The sequence below is a fragment of the Colobus angolensis genome, unplaced genomic scaffold (assembly GCF_000951035.1).
Source record: "Colobus angolensis palliatus isolate OR3802 unplaced genomic scaffold, Cang.pa_1.0 Scaffold116, whole genome shotgun sequence".
NCBI classification, from domain to species: Eukaryota; Metazoa; Chordata; class Mammalia; order Primates; family Cercopithecidae; genus Colobus; species Colobus angolensis.
Window position 1 is genome coordinate 6,210,107 of NW_012112697.1, and position 15,001 is coordinate 6,225,107.

General features: G+C 38.7%; 1 protein-coding gene across 1 annotated transcript in view; it reads right to left on the minus strand.

Annotated features, from left to right (window-relative positions):
• GLG1 (golgi glycoprotein 1) overlaps nucleotides 1–15,001 on the minus strand; it is a 171,649-nt gene that overhangs the window by 81,427 nt on the left and 75,221 nt on the right. Inside the window, exon 2 of the mRNA XM_011962462.1 lies at nucleotides 3,104–3,136. Within this exon, the coding sequence (XP_011817852.1) occupies nucleotides 3,104–3,136 (33 nt within the window). The remainder of the gene's footprint in view (nucleotides 1–3,103; nucleotides 3,137–15,001) is intronic.

A 15,001-nucleotide genomic window follows, 5' to 3' on the forward strand; every position in this document is an offset into this window, starting at 1 on the left:
TTTTTTTTTTTTTTTAGATAGAGTCTTGCTCTGTTGCCCAGGCTGGAGTGGTGCAATATTAGTTCACTGCAACCTCCGCCTCCCAGGTTCAAGCGAGTCTCCTGCCTTCAGTCTCTTGAGTAGCTGGGGTTACAGGTACCTGCCACCATGCCCAGCTGTTTTTGTAATTTTAGTAAATACGGGTTTTTTTTTTATCATGTTGAACAGGATTATCTCGAACTCCTCACCTCAAGTGATCCGCCCGCCTCAGCCTGCCAACGTGCTGAGATTACAGGCGTGAACCACGGCACCTGGTCATGAATCTGTTTTTATGTCCACTAAAGCTGTCTTTTAAAACTACCCATAAGTTCTTAATTTTTGAAATTGTATCTAGTCTGAAAATGTCCAATTGATTTTCTCAATAAAGACTAATTCTCTGTTGAAATACTTCATATTTTTATCCATTTTAATTTTCCTGTATTTTATTTATAGGAAAATATTTTATTTTCCTCTATTTTAGTAGTTATTTGAAGTCCTTGTCTGCTATTAATAATTCCAATATATGAATTATCTCTTCTCTGGGTCTCTCTCTACTGGCTACTTTACCTCTCGATATCTTCCTGCTTCTTCTCCTATGCAGCCATTTCTGGTAGCATGCGGGACATTATGAATGCTGTATTATAGAATTTCTGGGTTATATAATTGTTCTCTAAAGAGTCCTGACTGCTTCTTACATAGACCTTCAACCAAATCTCCTGTTTTTTGGATACTGTTTGTCCCCCATTTTCAGCAATATCATATCCTTCCTATTCCTTGGCTCTTTGAGAGTTCTTTTTTTTTTTTTTTGCGACGGAGTCTCACTCTGTCACCCAGGCTGGAGTGCAGTGGCGTGATCTCACTGCAACTTCTGTCTCCCCAGTTCAAGCGATTCTCCTGTTTCAGTCTCCCGAGTAGCCAGGATTACAAGGGGTGTGCCACCACATCTGGCTAATTTTTTAATTTTTAGTAGAGGGGTTTCACTGTGTTGGCCAGGCTTGTCTCCAACTCCCAACCTCAGGTGATCCACCCACCTCAGCCTTCCAAAGTTCTGGGATTACAGGCATGGACCAGCGCGTCCGGTTGGCTCTTTGAGAGTTCTAAGGCACACATCAACTTTTTTCTGGGTTTCTCTTCTGTCAGATTCAGTCTATTGATGGATTTTGAGGTTTTCCCCTAATCTTTTGCTTTATAAATAATGCCACAACAAATATCCTTTTATAGACACATCCTTATCTATTATTTTAAGTATAACTATCCATAAATTCATAGAAGCAGAAATGCTGGGTCAAAACATATGCATTTTAGGTTGACTGCTTTATAGCTTGTTTTTATTCCCATACATAGGCTTGAACAGAGTTCAGCAAACTTCTGCAGAGGGCCAGAAAATAACGATTTTGAGGGACCTACAGTCACTGTTGCAGTTACTCAACTTTGCCATCCTAGTGTGAAAAGCAGCCACTGGCAATACACAAATAAATGGTGTGGCTGTTTCAATAAAACTTTATGTGTAAAAACAGGTAGTAGACTGGATTTGGCCTATGTGTTGTAGTTTGTTGATCTATGGGCTAGAGAATGCTTAAATACACACATCCTTATCAATACTGTGTATTTAATTTTTTTTTTTTTCTTGTTAAGACATGGGGGTCTCACTTTGTCACCCAGGCTGCAGTGCAGTGTTGTAATCATATGTCATTGCGACCTCCAACTCCTGGCTCAAGGGGTCCTCCAGCCTCAGCCTCCTGAGTAGTTGGGACTATAGGTACGTACCCATTTACCAAATTTTTGATATTTGCTAATCAAATGGATGACAACAGTGTACTCATTTTTTGTTGAATTTTTATGTTTTTGATTCTGAGGGAGAATAAGCTTTTTATTGTTTACTGGACTTCTTTTTCTTTTCCTGTGAACAGTCTATTCATGTCTGTTATGTTTATTAATAGCACTTTCTATTAACAAATATAGTCCTTTTCATCTGCATTGCAAAAACATTTTTGGGGGAGAAAGCTTTAATGTAATCAGATACAGATGCAGATATATATTTTTAAAACATCTTTTGGGGTTGTGTCATATTTAGAAAAGCCTTCCCTCTATTCTTCTAGTACTCCTCTAGTTTTATTTTGTACTTGACTTACCTAGGTTTTCATAAGAATAAGTAGTTAACCTAAATAGCCAATCTGTCTCTGCTTACACAGTCTCTGGTCCAACCTACCTTCTATAATGTGATAGAGTGACTTTTGTCACATACAGACGTCCACTTCTTCTAAGACCCAGATCAAGTGTCACCTCCTTTATTTATTTATTTAAGACAAAGTCTTGCTCTGTTGCCCAGGCTGGAGTGCAGGGGCACGATATTGGCTCACTGAAACCTCCGCCTCTTGGGTTCAAGCGATTCTCCTGCCTCAGCCTCCAGAGTAGCTGGGATTACAGGCACGCACCACCATGCCCAGCTAATTTTTTTTTTTTTTAAGTGGAGATGGGATTTCTCCATGTTGGCTGGTCTGGTCTCAAACTCCTGGCCTCAAGCGATCCACCTGCCTCAGCCTCCCAAAGAGGTGGGATTACAGGCATGAACCACCACGCCCAGCCTCATCTCCATTATTAAGCCTTTCCTGACATCAACTCACCTGGAAAAAATTCATTTTTGTGTCTCCAATGTCTTCTGTATAGACTTCTACCAAAGCACCCAATACTTTTGCACAGACTTGATTTCACATCAGTCTCCTTTTAATGTGCTACTATAATGTTTGGCAAATAGAAGATGACTGTGTGATAAGTAAATGAGAGAACTTTAAAATAGGAAATTCTAAAGTTGTAAACTTGATAAGCAGAGAATTATTTTCAAATAGTAGCTGTAACTGAAGAAAAATTTAACCTTAAGTACATAAATATTATTTGGGAGAACCTGCGGGCTTCTACAATGAAGGCTTATTTGTTGATTTTACCAGGGTCCTTAACATGTGTCATCCTTTTAAGATTAAGACTGTAAGAAAACATAGCACTTTCCAGAACAACAGGAAGAGCATCCCGAAATATGTCATCGTATCTAGAAAGCACATATGGTGCATCACAGAAAATCCATACTTACATGATTGCAGTCTGAAGAAATTTCATTTTCAGGCTAGAAGGAAAAAAAAAAAAAGAGATGATGTAAAACATTATATATATATATAGAACCTTTCAAGTTTTCAAACACCACCAAAATAAACTCAAAACAAGAAATTTGAATATTCAACCAAATATGCTTCTTCAACATAAGCAGTAAAATGGAGCTTGCATATCTTTTAGGCTGTTGGGGAAAAATGTACCCAAAAGGTACATGAGACTTAATCTCTTCCCAATCAATGGTACAGTGTGAAGATGGGGAGAATGAAGAAGAATGTGCTAAAGCAATAAATAAAGCAACAATGATATAAAGATCCCTACAGGACACGTTATAATTCAGGTTTATTATAGAGTGCAGAGAAAGTCCCTCAATTTTTTTTTTTTTTTTTGAGACAGGGTCTCCCTCTGTCACCCAGGCTGCCGTGCAGTGGTGCAATCATGGCTCACTGCAGCCTCAACCTCCTGGGCTCAGGTGATTCTCTGGCCTCAGCCTCCTGAGTAGCTGGGAATGGAGGTGCAAAACCCCAGCTGACGTTTTCGGTATTATTTATAGAGACGGGGTTTCACCAGGTTGCCGAGGCTGGTGTCGAACTCTCAGCTCAAGTGATCCACCCACCTCAGCTTCCCAAACAGCTGGGATTACAGGCGTGAGTTACCATTCCCAGCCCCCATCAATGATTTTTAAATTGGCCTAATGTCACCATTGGGAGAAGCTACGTGATGGGTACATAAGACCTCTGGGTACTGTTTTTGAAACTTCCAGTGGGTCTATAATTAATAACAAATTTTTTTTAAAAACATTTGGAAATATATTCCTATGGATACATTTGCTTTGTAAAGCCAGATACACAGACCAGAGATAAAATGAACTTTCAGGCAGGGCGCGGTGGCTCATGCCTATAATCCCAGCACTTTGGGAGGCCAAGGCAGGTGGATCACAAGGTCAGAAGATCAAGACCATCCTGGCTAACACAGTGAAACCCCATCTCTACTAAAAATACAAAAGAATTAGCCAGGCGTGGTAGCGGGCAGCTGTAATCCCAGCTACTTTGGGAGGCTGAGGCAGGAGAATGGCGTGAAACCGGGAGGCAGAGCTTGCAGTGAGCCAAGATCGCACCATTGCACTCCAGCCTGGGCCACAGAGCAACTCCGTCTACAAAAAAAAAAACAAAAAGAAATTTCAATTCCATGACAGACAAAAGGGTGGACTAGGTTTCACATAGTATTACATAGTTTTGCAATACATATCTCCTTTAGTTTCCTTGTTCGTGCCTTCAAAGGAGACATAACTGCAATAAAACACACCGTAATAAGGCACCACTTCCTGGTGGGGTGCAGTGGCTCACACCTGTAACCCAGCACTTTGGGAGGCCAAGGCAGGCAGATTACTTGAGGTCAGGACTTCAAGACTAGCCTGGCCAACATGGTGAAATCCCATCTCTAGTAAAAACACAAAAATTAGCCAGGCGTGGTAGCACATGCCTGTAGTCCCACCTACTCGGGAGGCTGAAGTAGAAGAATTGCTTGAACCCAGGAAACAGAGATTGCAGTGACGTGAGATTACATCATTGTACTCCAGCCTGGGCAACAGAACAAGATTCCGTCTCAAAAAAAAAAAAAAAAAAAAAAAAAGCACAATTTATTTTGAGTTTCCACAGTATTCTAACCTGTTTAAATAATCGGTTTATATAAAGTGAATTCTGTGTGTCTATAACTTAAATATTATCAATTTAGGTATCAAAACATGCTACTTTAAAAATAAACAGATGTTTTCTGTTCAAGGATAAAGATAAGGCAATAAAGAAAATATAACAAATCAAGTAGCCACACCCAGCATTATTTCAAGAAGAAAATGGTTTCCCTACGGAACTATTAATTCCACTGCAGAATTTAGTAGGCATTAACAACATACAAACTCATCTTTATACTTACAACATATATTAAAATTGACTTTAATTAGGTTGCTAGGTAATCATAAGGTTGTATTATATAACACAGTACTTTTCAACTTTCTCCCTACTTGTCTAACAGCAGATACTTCAATGCCTTTTTAAGGTGCCTTTCTGAGTCTCAGAAATCAGCCTCCACGCTGAGTTAACCTAGCTTAACTCTGTTCCCACCACCTCAGTTTGAAGTTTAACTTATATCTCTAATAGTTTATTAACAGAATGCTTTTACTTAGGCAGTTTTCTATACTATCCTTTTAAAATCTATCATTTGTTTTCCCAATCAATTAGCAATTCTAGTTCTTTCTCAAACAAGGCATGGAAAGCAATTAATATCACAATCTTCTCTACTTATACTCATTTCTACTAAACAACAATTTTGGATTAAAGAGGCATTCTTGAAAGAAATTTAGAGCAGTGGAGAATTTTCAAAAAAAAATGTAGTCAAATAAAATGTAAGCTCCCCGTAGAAAGAAAATTATTGTCATGTTTACAGTCCACAGGACTATATCAGCAAATTAATTACTGTTTTAATGACTTGCTTCCCTACAGCGGGAGATTGGATTATTTCTCCCAATTTTTCGCTTGCATAGGATTTTACATCCAGATCCTCTGTTTTGTAAGTCTATACCGCCTCCTGCTATAAACTGAGTATACACCCGGCTCCACTGACGTTAAGCAAATCAAGATAGCAAAAGAGATGAAAAGCAAGCACTGGAGTCCACATTTGCAGTTAATTGAGTCTCCATGGATGATGTCATTCCTTCCTAAGAGGTGCAGTACTATGTGCTTAGTAATACTGTTAATGCAACATAATATAATATAGGTCACTGATGTGCTCGGGCCAATGGAGTTTTAGGAGAGACAATATGAGAAGAGAATTTAAATGTGCCTGGGTAGTTTGGCCTGTATTCCTGCACCCCTGCCATTCCCCATGAGAACATGGTAGTACAAAGAAAAGGAGAGACCTGTGGAGCAGACCTGAACTTAACCCTCAACCTATAGCCTAAAGCAAAGCCATCTCGAATAACTCATGGGCAAGAAAAACAAGCCCCAAGTTAAGCCCATGAAATATTGAGGGTGTCTGTTATGAAGAAAAAATGACTAATATATCTATCAAACAAATAAAATAAAAATACCAAAGCCTTTAAATTAGAACCTGAAATAGCTATGATCTAAAATTAGCGAATTATATTAGAAAGCACAGAACACTACTGTACCCTTTCATGAAGAAATGACATAATCCATGGAGACACAAAAGTGCAAATCCAGGCACCAGTGCTTGCTTTTCATCTCTTTTGCTATCTTGATTCGCAACTGACTATAAATGGGTTTTATTTTTGTATTCATTCATTCATTTGGTTTTGAGATGGAGTCTTGTTCTGTTGCCAGGCTGAAGGGCAGTGGCACCATTATGGCTCAATACAGCCTCCACCTCTTGGGCTTAATTGATCCTGCTGCCTCAGCCTCCCTAGTAGCTGAGACTAAAGGCACGTGCCATGATGGTTGGTTAGTTTTTAAAAATTTTATTGTATAGACCAGGTCTTGCTATGTTGCCTAGGCTGATTGCAAACTTCTGGTCTCAAGTGATCTTCCTGCCTCAGTCGCCCAAAGTGCTGGGACCACAAGCGTGAACCAGTATGCCTAGCCTTTTCCTAGGTTTAGTTTCTCTACCCAGAAAGAAAAGATGATAGAATAGGAATACCCTGAGAACAAGGTTATGGTGTTAGGTCTTTGAGATTCATGGAACCAAATCGTTAGGAAGAATTGTTAAGCATAATTGTGAACAATTAATTTCAGAAATTTAGAAGAGTTTTTAGAATCCAATAACACAGTAGTGGTTTAGAGGAACAGAACAGAGACTACAAAATATGAAATACAAAGGAGCACTTTATACTACCCTTTATAAAGAATCAATAATGAACAGAAATTTCAAGGAATGAAAACAGATGCGGGTGCTGATTCAGGTTTGGTTCTCATATTGCACCATTCTCATTATTTCCTAATTAAACCACTTCCTCAGATAAAGTACATCTATTTCCACAAAACTATAAGTGCAGATAGGCTCACTTGTCTCTAATCCTACAAGATGAATAGCATGAGGAATAACACCCAGAATTACTAAAATAAGATAAAACTGAGGATTTTTTCTTCCTCTTTGGTAATAGTAAAATAATGCCCTGAGACGATCCCAAGAATTAGTCAACAAGTATATTTTGAATAATGATGACGAACTCAAAACTGTACTAGGCATTGTTGCAAGATACAAAGACAAGACTCTATCTGGTCTCTAATCTCAAGTTGTTTACGATCCATTTGTACAGTTAAAATAGTGAAATCAAACAAGCAAGAGGAGGGACTTGAGATAGGCCTAAAGAATTAGAAGAGTGATCTCCAAAAAGGAGTGGATTCCTCAAGGAAGAAGTTAAGGATCCCTTGGGGGTCAGGAAGAAAATAACAGAGCTTCTGTTTTTAAAAAAGCTTATCCTTTATGTTTTAATGTATTTTTATAATGCATATAACATGGGTGTAACTAATATTTTATGAGTATGTATCTACTGGGGGGGATGGTTACTAATTTTTCAAATGATAGGAAGAACATGACCAAGATAGAGGAAAAAAACTTCATCTCATCATTAAGATTCCTACCTCTACCTGCACTCTTCAAACCCGGGGCAAAGTACTGGCTCCTTCAAATTAGAAGCTGAGCTATGTCTCATTATCAGCTACTCCTTATTCTGGAGACAGAAATCTGGGCTTCAAAAAGAAGGGTCTCTCACATCAAGTGTTTACTCATTGGAAATAAAACTGTTCTCTTACAATGGAAAACTGTAAGAAAAAAAGTTATGAAAAGCATCATAAACAGCTGCTAATTTAATGACGAAATATGAGAGAAGTGATTCTTGACGTTGCATATATTAGTATCAATAAATCAACTATTATAAAAGGAAGAATGAGAAAATGAAGAGAACTTTGCACATATCCCATCCCAATGCATCAGTGACTAAAACAGAGAAGGAACTTGGGTAATGCTGTATAAATGATATAGCAAACAAAGGCAGTAAAGGGAAAAGCACCAAGTACTTGGAGACATCTGCTTGACTTCAATAAAGAACATGATTTGAATGCAGCAGGAAATGGTCAAAAAGCAAAACAAACCCCATAAAATACAGAAAACAAAAAAGAACCCTGCCACTTTTCTACAGTACTTAGCTATAGAAGCTATGTGACTTTAGGTACATCACTTAACTTCTCTAAACCCCTAACGATAGGCTTTGAACTAGAATGGGAATTCATGAACAGGCTTTGGGAGTCAGAGATATCTTGAAATTGAATGCAAGCATTTGTGTGTATGTATATTCTTCTGAGAAGAATATCCACAGCAGCTATCACAATCTCAAAAGGATCCAAAAGACAAGAAAAAAATTAAGAAATACTGGTCAAACATTGGTTGCGGTTCTTTCCAGCTTTATGAGTCTATAAAATCTGAGATGTGGAATTTAAAAATGTACTTACTGAATTTCAACTTTTTTTAAAGGTAGACCATTTATATTTATATAACGTATATTCTGATGGTTACTACTCTTTCACCTTAATTATTCTCTGCTAGTCAAAGTCACAACAAACAGGTTTCAGAATAAACTACTGAAAAGCTTGAGTCTGAATGTTCTCAAATCAACTACCACATTCACTTAGGAGGGTTTTTACAGAAAGTCTGGAACTATGATTTCCCCACTGTGAACAGGCTAAGTTAATGAATCTGGCAGGAGAAATTAAAGGATTCACAAAGCTATCTTGGAAGGTGTCCCAGTTTCTGAAACAGAAATGCTTGGGAGTTGGATATTGTCTAAAATATGGAACATTCTACAGTTTCCACTGAAGTTGAACTACATCAGATCACATAAAGGAATAGAATCTTTTTTCTAAGACACCTGGTACTAAATTAAGTGACAATAGACTTTGTTTATGAATCCCCCAGGAGAAAACAAACAAAAGATGCCAACAGTGTCAGTGCTTCTATGGCCTTAGAAAAATTTGAAAGCAAGCGACAACCTAATGCCTCCTTTCCATTGGAGACACTCTGCTGCAGTAGTAAGTCAAGTCTTCTGGGAGTTTATTCATTAAGAACCCAGTAACTTCCCATCACATGAACAATTCATTTACTAACCTGGTCCAAAGCCCCAAAGACAATGAAGATAACGTAGCTGGTATCTAACAAAATAAGCCCAATATTTTACCAATGGGAAACTTTCCTGAGCAAGTCTAAATGGAATCTCAATCCTCAGGTTTAGAACTACTTTCGTCTTAGTGCCTTATTCTGGCTCTATCAGAATTTATTTTTCTTATTTGTACCCAGGGATAGTGGTTATTTTTTTTCCAAAAGGACAGTGATCAGCACAGGCTTTATGCCTTCCAACAATGCTCTGATTCACTAAAGAGATGTAGCTGCTTTTACTTAAGTCTTTAATGTTCAACCACCTTTTCAAAAAGGAGTCACTGTACAGGTCCAACAGGAGATTGAGATTTTTTTTTTTTTTTCTTAAAAAGGCATGAGATACAGAAACTGGCTCTCAAGTGCATATCTAATCATCATACAAGGCTGAATGTGAAGTTTTTAGGGGAAAAGGGGACCTGATTTTTTTTTTTTTTTTTTTGAGACGGAGTCTCGCTCTTTCGCCCGGGCTGGAGTGCAGTGGCCGGATCGCAGCTCACTGCAAGCTCCGCCTCCCGGGTTTACGCCATTCTCCTGCCTCAGCCTCCGGAGTAGCTGGGACTACAGGCGCCCACCACCTCACCCGGCTAGTTTTTTGTATTTTTTTTTTAGTAGAGACGGGGTTTCACCGTGTTAGCCAGGATGGTCTCGATCTCCTGACCTCGTGATCCGCCCGTCTCGGCCTCCCAAAGTGCTGGGATTACAGGCTTGAGCCACCGCGCCCGGCCGGGACCTGATATTTTAAAGAAGGAAAAAAGCATCGCTAACCCTATGAGATGAGTATGGCAATAAAGTCAGTCAGAGAAGGTTTCATGGAGGAGGGAGGGTACATTTGAATTAAATCTTAAAGGTGGTTATGATTTGGTTAAGGCTGTTGTGTGCAGGTTGAGGCAGATGAGAGGCTGTGCAGGGTGGAGCACTACTAGGCTGTGGGTGGTGTTGGAAAGGCACATTCTGTGCCAATGGCAGAAAAAGTGAGGGACCCCACGACAATCACTCCTAGGCTTACTCATTTGACATCTCCTAACACATGCTAGGATAACTACAAGGCTTTAGTGAAAATCCCAACGTTGGTCCAATAACGGTTTCTCATAGTTCAAATCAAGACGTCATGCTAAACACAGTGTGATAATTTCTTTTACTTTGTGTGCTTCCCAAGTGGGCAGTGGGATAACAGTTGTCAAATATTACATAGTTACTCACTCCTATAGGAACACTTTAAGTTTTAAAGATAGACAGGCAAGACCCTCACAGACAAATTAGAGCCTACTTATCCCTGGCTCTTAGAAGGTCTCACATAAATACAGAACAGTGAGTAGGCTATGTTAAGGTTAAAACTTGTCTTGTACCTTTAAAATGAAAAATCTCCTCAATGCCCTTTAATTCTAATAAAACAAAAGGGTATATGTATTTTACAATGGGAATTAGCAGAATGATTCAGAGAGCATACTTACTCATAGGTATAAATATACTAACAGGACTTTCAGCTTTGTCAAGTACTAATTAAGTCATCTTCAGTGAAGTTATATCCCTATTCTGCAAATATGAAAACACACAGCAATTACTCAAAACCATCACTTTGGACCTAATGGTTGACCTCCCTCCACCCCTAAAAAAAGACTAACTCCTGACTCCCTGACAGAAAGATCCATTTCTCTAGAGAAGATGTTTTGCCCCAAACTTTACTTTGAGAAGTCAAATTACATCTTATTTTTGTTTAAGAAAACTCTAACAACACTAGTTAAACTAACCAAATGGAAATACTCAGATAAGTATAATTTCTCATCTTCTATGCCTAGAGCAGGAAATAAAAAATAACAAATAAGAATATAGTTCACGGTTGACCTGTGAGTGAAAAAAATACATATATACATACATACACACACACACACACACAGCAATCTAGTTACTGAACAAAAACTGAATCATTACATTATAGCAAATGTAATGACTTTTACATTGGATTATAATCTATTAACCCATGAATATAAAAATAAATATTTATTATATAAATTGTATAAAGTATTAAATGTAAATTTTATAAGTATAAACTGTAAATTTTATAAAATGTAAATTACAAAAACAATTTTTTCTGATGTGTATAAAAAAATGTAAACTCTCTCCTCACATTTCCCATTTATTTTACTATCAGGAATTAGAAACAAGGTGCTTATAAACAACAGGAGATAGGCCATCCCTTCAGAGGAACATTTAGAGATATTCCTTTTCATACACAGAGCTCAGCCAAACTTTTCATCAAATTCCCATCTGGGACTGCCTAACATTTAAGAAATGTAAGGATTGTTTTGCAATGACAAGAGTTTTTAGTCTGTTGGGACTAAAAAATCATCCCCATGACAGTCTACTATCTGAAAACTTTTTCCACCTACCATTCATTTTTTCTCCATAGGAGATGACTTAGAAATCTAGAATACAGTTTGGTGCTGGTGTTAAGTATTTTTGCCTAAATTATGGGAGAAGGAAACAGAGTCAGGCACTCTATCAAATGCTTGTTCAGATTCCACTTTGGCATCGAAGGGAAGAACCTTGGACAGGTTTATCCCTTTGGCTCCTAGCCATGGCAGGCACAGCTATCAAGAGATAAAAGGCCTTGCTTTCACTGCTTAGTTGCCTGAATACAGTCAGTTATGGTGTCCACATGTAATGAAAGTGGCACTAATCTTTATAAACTGCTTTGTAGGAAATACATCAAAAACGTCGTATTTCTGAACTGTGAAGCTGTAACTACACCACCACTACTACCAAAATACAGTATAAAAATTCTGTTGGGTGCGGTGGCTCATGTCTATAATCCCAGCACTTTGGGAAGCTGAAGTGGGCAGATCACAAGATCAGGTGTTCAAGACCAGCCTGGCCAATATGGTGAAATCCTGTCTCTACTAAAAACACAAAAATTAGCCAGGCATGATGCACGCGCCTGTAGTCCCAGCTACTCAGGAGGCTGAGGCAGAAGAATTGCTTGAACCCGGGAGGCAGAGGTTGCAGTGAGCCGAGATTGCACCACAGCACTCCAGTCTAGGTGCCAGAGCAAGGCTCTGTCAGAAAAACAAAACAAAACAAACAAACAAAACCTAAAATTAGCTACTCATGGTATTTTTCACATCTCATAAAAGAAGATACAGGATAATGGATCCCCTCAACCTATCATGTTTGACAGGCAAAATAGAAACAAGAATTCTGGAGTATCAGCCAAAGACTTGGGTTTTGATTCCAGTTCCATTGCACACTCATCGCATAACAACCTTGATGAAGTCACTTAATTCTTTAAGCTTCAAATTTCGTGTAGATAAAAGAGGTAAACCCTGCTTTACCTACCTCATGGGGCTGTTACAAGCATCAGGAGAAAAGTTATGTAGAAGGCCTTCAAATATTATAGAAGAGTTTGCAAACTGGCCTGTCATTCTCTGTATAAAAATCTAACCATCTTAAACAACAAAAACGTTACTGCTGTCCAAGAGGCCATGCTTCATACAGGCAAAGAATAAGAATTCAAAATACCTGACACCCATGTTTTATTGTATGTGTACAGATTATTTCTGAAAGGATACATAAAAAGACTTATTTTTACTATACATTCTTTGCACTTTTAAATTTTTATATCACGTGTAAAAAAAGAAACAAAAATAAAAGGTTATTCCAGTTTAGGATATACATACACACCTTAGAAAACATTTAGAATACATCTTCATGACTGGGAACGCACTTCCCCAGTTCATATTTTCCTATTTTTCCCCCTTCCACTATTTCAAAGGGGTGGTGGCAGGGAGGAAATATGATATATTTACATCCTCTGGGACATAGCAGGTAGCAATCTGCCCTCTTGGAGTCCTAGACTGACAGTTCCACTCTAAGAAAAGCACATTAACCATCTGATGATCTGCTTTGAATAGTATAGCTAACTTTTACATGGGAGTTTTAGAATGCAGGGTGAAAAAATTCTCTGAAGGGCACTGTATGAATAATGAACAGAATTATCAACTTTGATATGGCACCCTTTATATTCTTTCTTTCTTTGCCCTGTCATATGATTTGGGACAGCTGATCAAAGGTACAAATTTGTCAAATCAGTAGCTACTACAGCCAAATGCAAAGTAGAAAACTAGATTAGGCCGGGCGCGGTGGGTCATGCCTGTAATCCCAGCACTTTGGGAGGCCGAGGCGGGTGGATCACCTGAGATCAGGAGTTCCAAGACCAGCCTGGCCAACATGGTGAAACTCCATCTCTACTAAAAATACAAAAAAATTAGCTGGGCATGGTGGCAGGTACCTGTAATCCCAGCTACTTCGGGAGGCCGAGGCAGGAGAATCACTGGAACCCAAAAGGCAGAAGTTGCAGTGAGCCGAGATCGCACCACTGCACTCCAGCCTGGGCGACAGAGTGAGACTCCGTCTCGAAAGGAAGGGAGAAAGGAGAAAGGAAAAAGGAAAAAGAAAAAAGAAAAAAAAGGAAAAAGGCAAAGGCAAAGGAAAGGAAAGGAAAAAAGGAAGAAAAGAAAGAAAGAGAGAAAGAGAAAGAAAGAAAGAAAAAGAAGGAAGGAAGGAAGGAAGGGAGGGAAGGAAAAGAAGGAAAGGAAAGGAAGGAAGGAAGGAAGGAAGGAAGGAAGGAAGGAAGGAAGGAAGAAAGGGAAAAGAAAACTAGACTAAAAGAAAAAATTTCCAGACATCTGACAACACCATTAATGTTTACACCCAGTAAATCTGGAATGATTCTGTCAATGCAATTCATACCACCAATCCAACTATGTTACTTCTATAATTTTGAAAATAAAATACAAAGGAGGGATGTAAGATTACAGGATTCGAAAAAGTCCTGAAATTAAATATAATTTCTCATGCCCCAGACCCAAGTACCTGCACATATCACAATTCTTCCATACTGACCCGTGGTGAGTGCATTGTTTACTTGAACTGGCCTAAGCAAGAGCAAACGGGGCTGAGCTGCCAGAATGTGCAGAACTCTTTCTGTATAACCCAGTGCAAACTACTGGTGTTTCCGAAGAGTACAGCTTGGATTCAGGAAGTACACTTCCATCTGAATTAAGACAGCACACCTCACTGCACAATTCTGAAAGACGAATAGCTCAAAGAAAGAGACCAGGGCTAAACTGGGAAAAAAAAATTAATATATTTTAAAAGCAGAATCAGACCAGGCTCAGTGGCTCATGCCTGCAGTCCTAGCTACTTGGGAGGCTGAGGTGGACAGCACTCTTGAGACCACGAGATGGAGGCAGTAATGTGTTATGTTAGAGCCTGTGAATAGCTACTGCACTCCAGCCTGGACAACGAAGTGAGAACTCATCTCTAAAAAAACCTGGAATCTTCTGGTTTTGCAAATGTTAGTAATGTGCACAAAAATCTGATAAAATCCTCAAAAGGTCCCTACATTTCTTCTTGCTTAGATAACATCATTCTACAGTTGGTAGAAAAAAGGTACACATCAATAATTACCACTATATCCAACTATATTATAGTTTAGGAAATACTGATAAACTAATGTAAATATTAACAAAGATGCAATCTAAGAATTACCCCTAATCTCCAAATCACATCTGTGCCTTTTAAAGTGCTAATTTTCTATTATGAAATTAACGGATTTTGAAAACAAAGTACAAAGCACAAAAGACCGGGAGAATCCTGCTGATGGTACTCCACCTGAGCCAGGGACCAGTACACCACCTGAACAAATTCTAATTCCCTGAGT